The sequence below is a fragment of the Oncorhynchus gorbuscha genome, linkage group LG13 (assembly GCF_021184085.1).
Source record: "Oncorhynchus gorbuscha isolate QuinsamMale2020 ecotype Even-year linkage group LG13, OgorEven_v1.0, whole genome shotgun sequence".
NCBI classification, from domain to species: domain Eukaryota; kingdom Metazoa; phylum Chordata; class Actinopteri; order Salmoniformes; family Salmonidae; genus Oncorhynchus; species Oncorhynchus gorbuscha.
In genome coordinates this window covers 79,870,024-79,883,737 of record NC_060185.1, presented here as the reverse complement: position 1 = coordinate 79,883,737, position 13,714 = coordinate 79,870,024, and the positions used below count along the sequence as shown (strand labels likewise).

At 48.8% G+C, this 13,714-nt stretch overlaps 1 protein-coding gene across 1 annotated transcript in view; it reads right to left on the bottom strand.

The window, feature by feature from the left end:
- Window positions 1-1,316: 1,316 nt before the first annotated feature.
- The window catches only part of LOC123992369 (keratin-associated protein 16-1-like), a 35,627-nt gene continuing 23,229 nt past the window's right edge, over window positions 1,317-13,714 (bottom strand). The window contains exons 2-22 of the mRNA XM_046293513.1: window positions 7,669-7,680; window positions 7,530-7,587; window positions 7,208-7,251; window positions 7,019-7,103; window positions 6,714-6,736; window positions 6,378-6,439; window positions 6,105-6,124; window positions 5,994-6,019; window positions 4,927-4,988; window positions 4,697-4,716; window positions 4,107-4,130; window positions 3,642-3,672; window positions 3,471-3,490; window positions 3,247-3,305; window positions 2,978-3,034; window positions 2,436-2,463; window positions 2,308-2,321; window positions 2,017-2,028; window positions 1,645-1,654; window positions 1,546-1,560; window positions 1,317-1,376 (exon numbers count right to left, since the gene is read on the bottom strand). Coding sequence (XP_046149469.1) covers window positions 1,317-1,376; window positions 1,546-1,560; window positions 1,645-1,654; window positions 2,017-2,028; window positions 2,308-2,321; window positions 2,436-2,463; window positions 2,978-3,034; window positions 3,247-3,305; window positions 3,471-3,490; window positions 3,642-3,672; window positions 4,107-4,130; window positions 4,697-4,716; window positions 4,927-4,988; window positions 5,994-6,019; window positions 6,105-6,124; window positions 6,378-6,439; window positions 6,714-6,736; window positions 7,019-7,103; window positions 7,208-7,251; window positions 7,530-7,587; window positions 7,669-7,680 — 742 coding nt within the window. The remainder of the gene's footprint in view (window positions 1,377-1,545; window positions 1,561-1,644; window positions 1,655-2,016; window positions 2,029-2,307; window positions 2,322-2,435; window positions 2,464-2,977; window positions 3,035-3,246; window positions 3,306-3,470; window positions 3,491-3,641; window positions 3,673-4,106; window positions 4,131-4,696; window positions 4,717-4,926; window positions 4,989-5,993; window positions 6,020-6,104; window positions 6,125-6,377; window positions 6,440-6,713; window positions 6,737-7,018; window positions 7,104-7,207; window positions 7,252-7,529; window positions 7,588-7,668; window positions 7,681-13,714) is intronic.

The following is a 13,714-nucleotide window of genomic DNA, read 5'->3' as shown; positions in this document are numbered from 1 at the left end:
TCATGACACTCAGCAGATATGGCGCTCCATGTTGCCTAGACTCATGACACTCAGCAGATATGGCGCTCCATGTTGCCTGGACTCATGACACTCAGCAGATATAGCGCTCCATGTTGCCTAGACTCATGACACTCAGCAGATATGGCGCTCCATATTGCCTGGACTCATGACACTCAGCAGATATGACGCTCCATGTTGCCTAGACTCATGACACTCAGCAGATATAGCGCTCCATGTTGCCTGGACTCATGACACTCAGCAGATATGGCGCTCCATGTTGCCTGGACTCATGACACTCAGCAGATATGACGCTCCATGTTGCCTAGACTCATGACACTCAGCAGATATAGCGCTCCATATTGCCTGGACTCATGACACTCAGCAGATATGGCGCTCCATGTTGCCTGGACTCATGACACTCAGTAGATATGGCGCTCCATGTTGCCTAGACTCATGACACTCAGCAGTGCAGAAGTATTACAGTAGTGTATATGCCATTTAGCAGACGCTTTTATCCAAAGTAGTGCACTACTTTAGACCGGTGACACCCATCTCAAAAAAGACACGGTAGATGAATCTTACGATTCAAAATATTCTTATAAAGGGAATAGGGTGCCATTTGGGACTCATCCACTAACTCAGTCAGGCATGCACAAGGCATACTGTTCTCTCTTTTCACACTATTCCTGGACCTATATCAGACACGCACACTGACATAGGGCGCACACATTTCTACAGAGACTCATGCACACTCCCAAGGCACTAAGTGACAGCTACAGCTTCGCTGAGGAAAAACAATGCTAAATCCTCTCTAAGAATTCTGAATGAGGCAGAACTCTTTTGGCTTTCTATATTACAAATCAGGAAGGCTCCAAGAAGGATTCCTATCTGCTTCCATTGATAATTGACCAAGTTCCACACCTTACATTGTAACTATCACCTTGTTTTAGGTTACTATAAAACGTCCCTCCACACCGCCGGCAGGCAGAGAAAGCAATACTGCCCTGTCCGTCTGTGTTAGTCACTCAGACAAGACTCCCTTTTAAGAACAAAGGTCACTCAGTGCCTGTCAAAAGTAATCAGCACACTATAACGCCAGCCAACAGGACAGCACTTTGGAGGCAAGAGAAAGACACTGGACCTTGCCAAACACACACTCAAAGTAATTTCTCCCAATCTAAGTGTCGGGGATACTTGTTAATCCACTGTACCCAACTGCCCATCATCTATAAATAAACTATTCTTATAAAGACAGACAGGTTAAAGAGACTGCCAGTTTGGGACTCAAGGACTTAAAAGGCTGTCAAGGCAGCACCCTAGGTTGAGGAGAGCAAATTGGCACAGGAGACAGCACACTTGGAACAGGAGACAGCACACTGGGAACAAGAGACAGCACACTGGGAACAAGAGAGAGCACACTGGGAACAAGAGACAGCACACTGGGAACAAGAGACAGCACACTGGGAACAAGAGACAGCACACTGGGAACAAGAGACAGCACACTGGGAACAAGAGACAGCACACTGGGAACAAGAGACAGCACACTGGGATGACAGCACACTGGGACAAGAGACAGCACACTGGGAACAAGAGACAGCACACTGGGAACAAGAGACAGCACACTGGGAACAAGAGACAGCACACTGGGAAGCAACTGGGAACAAGACAGCACACTGGGAACAAGAGACAGCACACTGGGAACAAGAGACAGCACACTGGGAACAAGAGACAGCACACTGGGATCAGGAGACAGCACACTGGGAACAAGAGACAGCACACACACACACTGGGAACAAGAGAAGCACACTGGGATCAGGAGACAGCACACTGGGATCAAGAGACAGCACACTGGGAACAAGAGACAGCACACTGGGAACAAGAGACAGCACACTGGGAACAAGAGACAGCACACTTGGGAACAAGAGACAGCACACTGGGAACAAGAGACAGCACACTGGGAACTGGGAAGAGACAGCACACTGGGAACAAGAGACAGCACACTGGGAACAAGCACACTGGGACAGCACACTGGGAACAAGAGACAGCACACTGGGAACAAGAGACAGCACACTGGGAACAGAGACAGCACACTGGGAACAAGAGACAGCACACTGGGAAGAGACAGCACACTGGGAACAAGAGACAGCACACTGGGATCAGGAGACAGCACACTGGGATCAGGAGACAGCACACTGGGAACAAGAGACAGCACACTGGGAGCACACAGAGACAGCACACTGGGAACAAGAACAAGAGACAGCACACTGGGAACAAGAGACAGCACACTGGGAACAAGAGAAAGCACACTGGGAGACAGCACACTGGGAACAAGAGACAGCACACTGGGAACAAGAGACAGCACACTGGAGAAGCACACTGGGAACAGCACACTGGGATCAAGAGACAGCACACTGGGAACAAGAGAGACAGCACACTGGGGGAGACAGCACAACAGACAGCACACTGGGAACAAGAGACAGCACACTGGGAACAAGAGCACACTGGGAACAAGAGACAGCACACTGGGAACAGAGACAGCACACTGGGAACAAGAGACAGCACACTGGGAACAAGAGACAGCACACTGGGATCAGGAGACAGCACACTGGGAACAGAGACAGCACACTGGGATCAGGAGACAGCACACTGGGAACAAGAGACAGCACACTGGGAACAAGAGACAGCACACTGGGAACAAGAGACAGCACACTGGGAACAAGAGACAGCACACTGGGAACAAGAGACAGCACACTGGGAACAAGAGACAGCACACTGGGAACAAGAGACAGCACACTGGGAACAAGAGACTGGGAACAAGAGACAGCACACTGGGGACAGCACACTGGGAACACAGCACACTGGGAACAAGAGACAGCACACTGGGAACAAGAGACAGCACACTGGGAAAAGCACAGGGACACAAGAGACAGCACACTGGGAACAAGAGACAGCACACTGGGAACAAGAGACAGCACACTGGGAACAGGAGACAGCACACTGGGGAGACAGCACACTGGGCACACAAGAGAGCACACTGGGAACAAGAGACAGCACACTGGGAACAAGAGACAGCACACTGGGAACAACTGGGAGAGACAGCACACTGGGAACAAGAGACAGCACACTGGGAACAAGAGACAGCACACTGGGAACAAGAGAGAGCACACTGGGAACTGGGAAAGAGACAGCACACTGGGAACACAGACACTGGGAACAGCACACTGGGAACAAGAGACAAGAGCACACTGGGGGAACACACTGGGAGAGACAGCACACTGGGGGAACACACTGGGAGAGACAGCACACTGGGAACAAGAGACAGCACACTGGGAACAAGAGAAAGCACACACTGGGAACAAGAGACAGCACACTGGGAACAAGAGAACACACTGGGAGACAGCACACTGGGAACAAGAGAGACAGCACACTGGGAACAAGAGACAGCACACTGGGAACAAGAGAAAGCACACTGGGATCAGGAGACAGCACACTGGGAACAGGAGACAGCACACTGGGAACAAGAGACAGCACACTGGGAACAAGAGACAGCACACTGGGAGCACACTGGGAGACAGCACACTGGGAACAAGAGACAGCACACTGGGAGCAAGAGACAGCACACTGGGAACAAGAGACAGCACACTGGGAACAAGCACACTGGGAGACAGCACACTGGGAACAAGAGACAGCACACTGGGAACAAGAGACAGCACACTGGGAACAAGAGACAGCACACTGGGAACAAGAGACAGCACACTGGGAACAAGAGACAGCACACTGGGAACAAGAGACAGCACACTGGGAACAAGAGACAGCACACTGGGAACAAGAGACAGCACACTGGGATCAGGAGACAGCACACTGGGATCAGGAGACAGCACACTGGGGAGACAGCACACTGGGAACAAGAGACAGCACACTGGGAACAAGAGACAGCAGACTGGGAACAAGAGACAGCACACTGGGAACAAGAGACAGCACACTGGGAACAAGAGACAGCACACTGGGAACAAGAGACAGCACACTGGGAACAAGAGAGAGCACACTGGGAACTGGGAAGAGACAGCACACTGGGAACAGCACACTGGGAACAAGAGAAAGCACACTGGGAGCACATGGGAGACAGCACACTGGGAACAAGAGACAGCACACTGGGAACAAGAGAGAGCAACTGGGAACAAGAGACAGCACACTGGGAGCACACTGGGAACAAGAGACAGCACACTGGGAACAGAGACAGCACACTGGGAACAAGAGACAGCACACTGGGAACAAGAGAGAGCACACAGAGACAGCACACTGGGAACAAGAGAGACAGCACACTGGGAACAAGAGACAGCACACTGGGAACACACTGGGAGACAGCACACTGGGAACAAGAGACAGCACACTGGGAACAAGAGAACATGGGAACAAGAGACAGCACACTGGGATCAGGAGACAGCACACTGGGATCAGGAGACAGCACACTGGGAACAAGAGACAGCACACTGGGAACAGCACACTGGGAACAGGAGACAGCACACTGGGATGGGAACAAGAGACAGACTGGGAACAAGAGACAGCACACTGGGAACAAGAGACAGCACACTGGGAACAAGAGACAGCACACTGGGAACAAGAGAGAGCACACTGGGAACAAGAGAGAGCACACTGGGAACAAGAGACAGCACACTGGGAACACGAGAAAGCACACTGGGATCAGGAGACAGCACACTGGGAACAAGAGACAGCACACTGGGAACAAGAGACAGCACACTGGGAACAAGAGACAGCACACTGGGAACAAGAGACAGCACACTGGGAACAAGAGACAGCACACTGGGAACAAGAGACAGCACACTGGGAACAAGACTGGGACAAGAGACAGCACACTGGGAACAAGAGACAGCACACTGGGAACACACTGGGAACAAGAAAGCACACTGGGATCAGGAGACAGCACACTGGGATCAGGAGACAGCACACCGGGAACAAGAGACAGCACACTGGGAACAAGAGACAGCAGACTGGGAACAAGAGACAGCACACTGGGAACAAGAGACAGCACACTGGGAACAAGAGACAGCACACTGGGAACAAGAGACAGCACACTGGGAACAAGAGACAGCACACTGGGAACAAGAGAAAGCACACTGGGATCAGGAGACAGCACACTGGGAACAAGAGACAGCACACTGGGAACAAGAGACAGCACACTGGGAACAAGAGAAAGCACACTGGGATCAGGAGACAGCACACTGGGATCAGGAGACAGCACACTGGGAACAAGAGACAGCACACTGGGAACAAGAGACAGCACACTGGGAACAAGAGGGAACAAGAGACAGCACACTGGGAACAAGAGACAGCACACACTGGGAACAAGAGACAGCACACTGGGAACAAGAGACAGCACACTGGGAACAAGAGAGAGCACACTGGGAACAGCACACTGGGAACAAGAGACAGCACACTGGGAACAAGAGAGAGCACACTGGGGAACACACTGGGAACAAGAGACAGCACACAGCACACTGGGAACAAGAGACAGCACACTGGGAACAAGAGAGAGCACACTGGGATCAAGAGACAGCACACTGGGGAGACAGCACACTGGGAACAAGAGACAGCACACTGGGATCAGGAGACAGACTGGGAACAAGAGACAGCACACTGGGAACTGGGAACAAGAGACAGCACACTGGGAACAAGAGACAGCACACTGGGATCAGGAGACAGCACACTGGGAACAAGAGACAGCACACTGGGATCAGGAGACAGCACACTGGGAACAAGAGACAGCACACTGGGATCAGGAGACAGCACACTGGGAACACAGCACACTGGGACAGGAGACAGCACACTGGGAACAAGAGACAGCACACTGGGAACAAGAGACAGCACACTGGGGGAACACAAGAGACAGCACACTGGGAACAAGAGACAGCACACTGGGAGAGACAGCACACTGGGAACAAGAGACAGCACACTGGGAACAAGAGACAGCACACTGGGAACAAGAGAGCAACTGGGCACACTGGGAACAAGAGAGAGCACACTGGGAACAAGAGAGAGCACACTGGGAACAAGAGACAGCACACTGGGAACACGAGAAAGCACACTGGGATCAGGAGACAGCACACTGGGAACAAGAGAGAGCACACTGGGAACAAGAGAGAGCACACTGGGAACAAGAGACAGCACACTGGGAACAAGAGAAAGCACACTGGGAACAAGAGACAGCACACTGGGAACAAGAGACAGCACACTGGGAACAAGAGACAGCACACTGGGAACAAGAGAAATCACACTGGGATCAGGAGACAGCACACTGGGATCAGGAGACAGCACACTGGGAACAAGAGACAGCACACTGGGAACAAGAGAAAGCACACTGGGATCAGGAGACAGCACACTGGGATCAGGAGACAGCACGCTGGGAACAAGAGACAGCACACTGGGAACAAGAGACAGCACACTGGGAACAAGAGACAGCACACTGGGAACAAGAGAAAGCACACTGGGATCAGGAGACAGCACACTGGGAACAAGAGATAGCACACTGGGAACAAGAGACAGCAGACTGGGAACAAGAGACAGCACACTGGGAACAAGAGACAGCACACTGGGAACAAGAGACAGCACACTGGGAACAAGAGACAGCACACTGGGAACAAGAGACAGCACACTGGGAACAAGAGAAAGCACACTGGGATCAGGAGACAGCACACTGGGGGAACACAGAGAAAGCACACTGGGATCAGGAGACAGCACACTGGGCACACTCAGAGAGACAGCACAGCACACTGGGAACAAGAGACAGCACACTGGGAACAAGAGACAGCACACTGGGAACAAGAGACAGCACACTGGGAACAAGAGACAGCACACTGGGAACAAGAGACAGCACACTGGGAACAAGAGACAGCACACTGGGAACAAGAGACAGCACACTGGGAACAAGAGAAAGCACACTGGGATCAGGAGACAGCACACTGGGATCAGGAGACAGCACACTGGGAACAAGAGACAGCACACTGGGAACAAGAGAAAGCACACTGGGATCAGGAGACAGCACACTGGGATCAGGAGACAGCACACCGGGAACAAGAGACAGCACACTGGGAACAAGAGACAGCAGACTGGGAACAAGAGACAGCACACTGGGAACAAGAGACAGCACACTGGGAACAAGAGACAGCACACTGGGAACAAGAGACAGCACACTGGGGGAACACTGGGATCAGGAGACAGCACAGAGAGAGCACACTGGGAACAAGAGACAGCACACTGGGAACAGAGACAGCACACTGGGCACACTGGGAACAAGAGACAGCACACTGGGATCAGGAGACAGCACACTGGGAACAAGAGACAGCACACTGGGAACAAGAGACAGCACACTGGGAACAAGAGACAGCACACTGGGAACAAGAGACAGCACACTGGGAACAAGAGACAGCACACTGGGAACAAGAGACAGCACACTGGGAACAGAGACAGCACACTGGGAACAAGACAGGAGACAGCACACTGGGACAGCACACTGGGATCAGGAGACAGCACAGACACTGGGACAGCACACTGGGATCAGGAGACAGCACACTGGGAACAAGAGACAGCACACTGGGAACAAGAGACAGCACACTGGGATCAGAGAGAACAGCACACTGGGAACAGGCACACTGGGACAGCACACTGGGAACAAGAGACAGCACACTGGGATCAGGAGACAGCACACTGGGAACAAGAGACAGCACACTGGGATCAGGAGACAGCACACTGGGAACAAGAGACAGCACACTGGGAACAAGAGACATCACACTGGGAACAAGAGACAGCACACTGGGAACAAGAGACAGCACACTGGGAACAAGAGAGCACACTGGGATCAGGAGACAGCACACTGGGAACAAGAGACAGCACACTGGGATCAGGAGACAGCACACTGGGAACAAGAGACAGCACACTGGGATCAGGAGACAGCACACTGGGATCAGGAGACAGCACACTGGGAACAAGAGAGAGCACACTGGGAACAAGAGTGAGCACACTGGGAACAAGAGACAGCACACTGGGAACAAGAGACAGCACACTGGGAACAAGAGACAGCACACTGGGAACAAGAGACAGCAGACTGGGAACAAGAGAGAGCAGACTGGGAACAAGTGAGAGCACACTGGGAACAAGAGAGAGCACACTAGGAACAAGAGAGAGCACACTGGGAACAAGAGAGAGCACACTGAGAACAAGAGAGAGCACACTGGGAACAAGAGTGAGCACACTGGGAACAAGAGACAGCACACTGGGAACAAGAGACAGCACACTGGGAACAAGAGACAGCACACTGGGAACAAGAGACAGCACACTGGGAACAAGAGACAGCAGACTGGGAACAAGAGAGAGCAGACTGGGAACCGGAGACAGCACACTGGGAACCGGAGACAGCACACTGGGAACCGGAGACAGCACACTGGGAACCGGAGAGAGCACACTGGGAACAGGTCGAGGAAATGTGGGTGGCTGTGGGTGGTGGAAGACAGGAGGCAGACAAGACAGAAAGACGATGTTATTTGTTTCAATTTTGCAGCTCTGTTGGGAAGCAAATACACATTTTCTCATATGCTGTACTGTTTATGACGTGTAATATAATAATAATATATTCCATTTAGCAGACGCTTTTATCCATAGCAGTTTACAGAAATGCGTGCATACAGCAGGCATCAATCCCACAACCCTTGGCATTGCAAGCACCATGCTCTACCAACTGAGCCATACTGTATTTTGTTCTACTGTGAGCAGATTTCATTGAGAGACTTAGGCCTCCTGTACAGTAAGACCCTATACTATAGCAATAGTCTGTGATCTGTGTGAAGTAAAAGTAAGTTTAAATAAGAACTTACTTATAATTCAATTCAACATTTCTCTCTCTCTCTATGATGCTAGAAGCTATTTCTGCCTTAAATCTACATAAAGTCATAATGCAGCATGCCATAATGATGGCGGGAGCGAATTGTTTGTTTCGCATCAGTGCATTGCCAGATAGTTCTTTTAATAAATGACGGAAGGGTAAGGTGCTTAAATGAGCTAATTCCCATTGTGGGTATTACTTGCCAAAAAGTTAATTAAAATACACAGCAAAGGGGCATCTCTTCGCCCAGAGGATCCAATACTGCAGTCTGATACAGTGTCATGAATACCTGATTGTCATACTTATACAGTGTCATGAATACCTGATTGTCATACTTATACAGTGTCATGAATACCTGATTGTCATACTTATACAGTGTCATGAATACCTGATTGTCATACTGATAGTGTCATGAATACCTGATTGTCATACTTATACAGTGTCATGAATACCTGATTGTCATACTTATACAGTGTCATGAATACCTGATTGTCATACTGATAGTGTCATGAATACCTGATTGTCATACTTATACAGTGTCATGAATACCTGATTGTCATACTTATACAGTGTCATGAATACCTGATTGTCATACTTATACAGTGTCATGAATACCTGATTGTCAGACTTATACAGTGTCATGTACCAGTGTCATACCATGAATACCTGATTGTCATACTTATACAGTGTCATGAATACCTGATTGTCATACTTATACAGTGTCATGAATACCTGATTGTCATACTATACAGTGTCATGAATACCTGATTGTCATACTTATACAGTGTCATGAATACCTGATTGTCATACTTATACAGTGTCATGAATACCTGATTGTCATACTTATACAGTGTCATGAATACCTGATTGTCATACTTATACAGTGTCATGAATACCTGATTGTCATACTTATACAGTGTCATGAATACCTGATTGTCATACTTATACAGTGTCATGAATACCTGATTGTCATACTTATACAGTGTCATGAATACCTGATTGTCATACTGATAGTGTCATGAATACCTGATTGTCATACTTATACAGTGTCATGAATACCTGATTGTCATACCGAAACAGTGTCATGAATACCTGATTGTCAGACCGGTACAGTGTCATGAATACCTGATTGTCAGACCGGTACAGTGCCATGAATACCTGATTGTCATACCGATACAGTGTCATGAATACCTGATTGTCATACCATTACAGTAATACGTACTCACTACCCACCAACTTTAATCAGCTCATAAATTAGATTCCCTGTCACCTTTTGTTCCCTTTAGCCACTTGTTGACTATGGAAACCCCAGTCTTTCTCACTCATTCATGATTCCTCATTAGAAGAATATCTTCCTCAAAGCAAAAAGAGAATAGAGAGTGTTTAGCAATGTAAAACCAGTTAATGTGCCTATGCCATAGATAATATTATTAAATGGACAGGGTTAGTAGATGGGGCTGAAAAACATGTCAGCGGTGAATTACATATTCTCAGCCAGGCAGCTAGGGAAAAAAGATTAACGATTTTGAACAATTTCACACAATTTGGTTAGAGTTCCCTCCATGCATTTCCTGAATGCTCAAGTGTGTTTCATCAACTAGTTTCATAGCCTGACAAGAACTAGACAAGTTTGTTAAAAAACGTTTATTTCCATGTCAATCCTGTAGTGTACATTAAAGGTGTTCGTTAAGACTCATGGACGGTTTGGACCTCCAGCTTTCCAGCTTAGTGATGTCAGTCAATGGAATAGCTGTAGTAGACTTCTATAAACACTTTGATTTGAATTTCAAAGTATTCCTGGTTGGTCTATGCAAGTTTTAGAGGAAGGAAAATAGTTCCTTTGGAAGGAAAATACACTTCTGTCAGTTTAACATAACTGATTTTGAGGCTAGCTTTTATGCTATTTATTAATAAGGCTGGCCTTAGTGTTGCCTTTTTGAGGATTTAGCTGCACTAACAAGCAAAGATGACTATTTTCTTTACAGTAACTCAGTTTGGTGTCATCGCCCCCAAAAAGTTGCATCGTTATATGCAAAGGATACCAGCATTTTCCACATTCTGAGGGCTGGAGTACTTTCTAAACTGCAGTTCACTGCTTGAATGTCTAAGGCTTGTTCAAGTTTTCACTCTTTCTGCTCTTGTGATTTCTTGAGGTTTGCAAAACGGTTCTTCAGCTTTCCCCATAGCAGAACACTTTGAATAACCATTTTTGGTTCCAGGTAGAACCTTTTTGGTTCGGGGTAGAACCCTTTTTGGGTACCATGTAGAACCCAAAGGGGAATCAAAAAGGGCTCTGCTATGGGGACAGCTGAATGACCCTTTTGCAACCCTTTTTGCTAAGAGTGAATAAACAAATCCCATAAGTAGAAAATACATGACTAAAGGCCAGAAGCTACACAGTGTTATCCAAAATGTGAATTCAAGTCCCTGAAAATCCCTTCAATAATTGATGAAATACTGAAGGTTACCAGGGATGGTGGAGAGAAAAGGATGACATAAAAACAGAGAAAGGGAGGATGCCAGACCTACCGTATACTGCTACTTCCAATATATGTACTTTACCTTCCATCAGTACCTACCATCTTCGACTTCCGGCGCCGAGAGAGATGGCCTCCTCGCTTCGCGTTCCTAGGAAACTATGCAGTTTTTTGTTTTTCTACGTGTTATTTCTTACATTAGTACCCCAGGTCATCTTAGGTTTCATTACATAAAGTCGAGAAGAACTACTGAATATAAGATCAGCGTCAACTCACCATCAGTACGACCATGAATATGTTTTCCGCGACGCGGATCCTGTGTTCTGCCTTACAAACAGGACAACGGAATGGATCGCATGCAGCGACCCAAAAAAACGACTCCGAAAAAGAGGGAAACGTAGCGGTCTTCTGGTCAGACTCCGGACAAGGGCACATCGCGCACCACTCCCCAGCATTCTTCTTGCCAATGTCCAGTCTCTTGACAACAAGTTTGATGAAATCCGAGCAAGGGTAGCATTCCAGAGGGACATCAGAGACTGCAACGTTCTCTGCTTCACGGAAACATGGCTTACTGGGAAGACGCTATCCGATGCGATGCAGCCAACGGGTTTCTCCACGCATCGCGCCGACAGAAACAAACATCTTTCTGGTAAGAAGAGTGGCGGGGGCGTATGCCTCATGACTAACAAGACATGGTGTGATGAAAGAAACATACAGGAACTCAAATCCTTCTGTTCACCTGATTTAGAATTCCTCACAATCAAATGTAGACCGCATTATCTTCCAAGAGAATTCTCTTCGATTATAATCACAGCCGTATATATCCCCCCCAAGCAGACACATCGATGGCTCTGAACGAACTTTATTTAACTCTTTGCAAACTGGAAACCATTTATCCGGAGGCTGCATTCATTGTAGCTGGGGATTTTAACAAAGCTAATCTGAAAAGAAGACTCCCTAAATTTTATCAGCATATCGATTGCGCAACCAGGGGTGGTAAAACCTTGGATCATTGTTACTCTAACTTCCGCGACGCATATAAGGCCCTGCCCCGCCCCCCTTTCGGAAAAGCTGACCACGACTCCATTTTGTTGATCCCTGCCTACAGGCAGAAACTTAAACAAGAGGCTCCCACGCTGAGGTCTGTCCAACGCTGGTCCGACCAAGCTGATTCCACACTCCAAGACTGCTTCCATCACGTGGACTGGGACATGTTTCGTATTGCGTCAGATAAAAATATTGACGAATACGCTGATTCGGTGTGCGAGTTCATTAGAACGTGCGTTGAAGATGTCGTTCCCATAGCAACGATAAAAACATTCCCTAACCAGAAACCATGGATTGATGGCAGCATTCGCGTAAAACTGAAAGTGCGAACCACTGCTTTTAATCAGGGCAAGGTGTCTGGCAACATGACCGAATACAAACAGTGCGGCTATTCCCTCCGCAAGGCTATTAAACAAGCTAAGCGTCAGTACAGCGACAAAGTAGAATCTCAATTCAACGGCTCAGACACAAGAGGCATGTGGCAGGGTCGACAGTCAATCACGGACTACAAGAAGAAACCCAGCCCAGTCATGGACCAGGATGTCTTGCTCCCAGGCAGACTAAATAACTTTTTTGCCCGCTTTGAGGACAATACAGTGCCACTGACACGGCCTGCAACGAAAACATGCGGTCTCACCTTCACTGCAGCCGAGGTGAGTAAGACATTTAAACGTGTTAACCCTCGCAAGGCTGCAGGCCCAGACGGCATCCCCAGCCGCGCCCTCAGAGCATGCGCAGACCAGCTGGCCGGTGTGTTTACGGACATATTCAATCAATCCCTATACCAGTCTGCTGTTCCCACATGCTTCAAGACGGCCACCATTGTTCCTGTTCCCAAGAAAGCTAAGGTAATTGAGCTAAACGACTACCGCCCCGTAGCACTCACTTCCGTCATCATGAAGTGCTTTGAGAGACTAGTCAAGGACCATATCACCTCCACCCTAACTGTCACCCTAGACCCACTCCAATTTGCTTACCGCCCAAATAGGTCCACAGACGATGCAATCTCAACCACACTGCACACTGCCCTAACCCACCTGGACAAGAGAAATACCTATGTGAGAATGCTGTTCATCGACTACAGCTCGGCATTCAACACCATAGTACCCTCCAAGCTCGTCATCAAGCTCGAGACCCTGGGTCTCGACCCCGCCCTGTGCAACTGGGTACTGGACTTCCTGACGGGCCGCCCCCAGGTGGTGAGGGTAGGCAACAACATCTCCTCCCCGCTGATCCTCAACACGGGGGCCCCACAAGGGTGCATTCTGAGCCCTCTCCTGTACTCCCTGTTCACCCA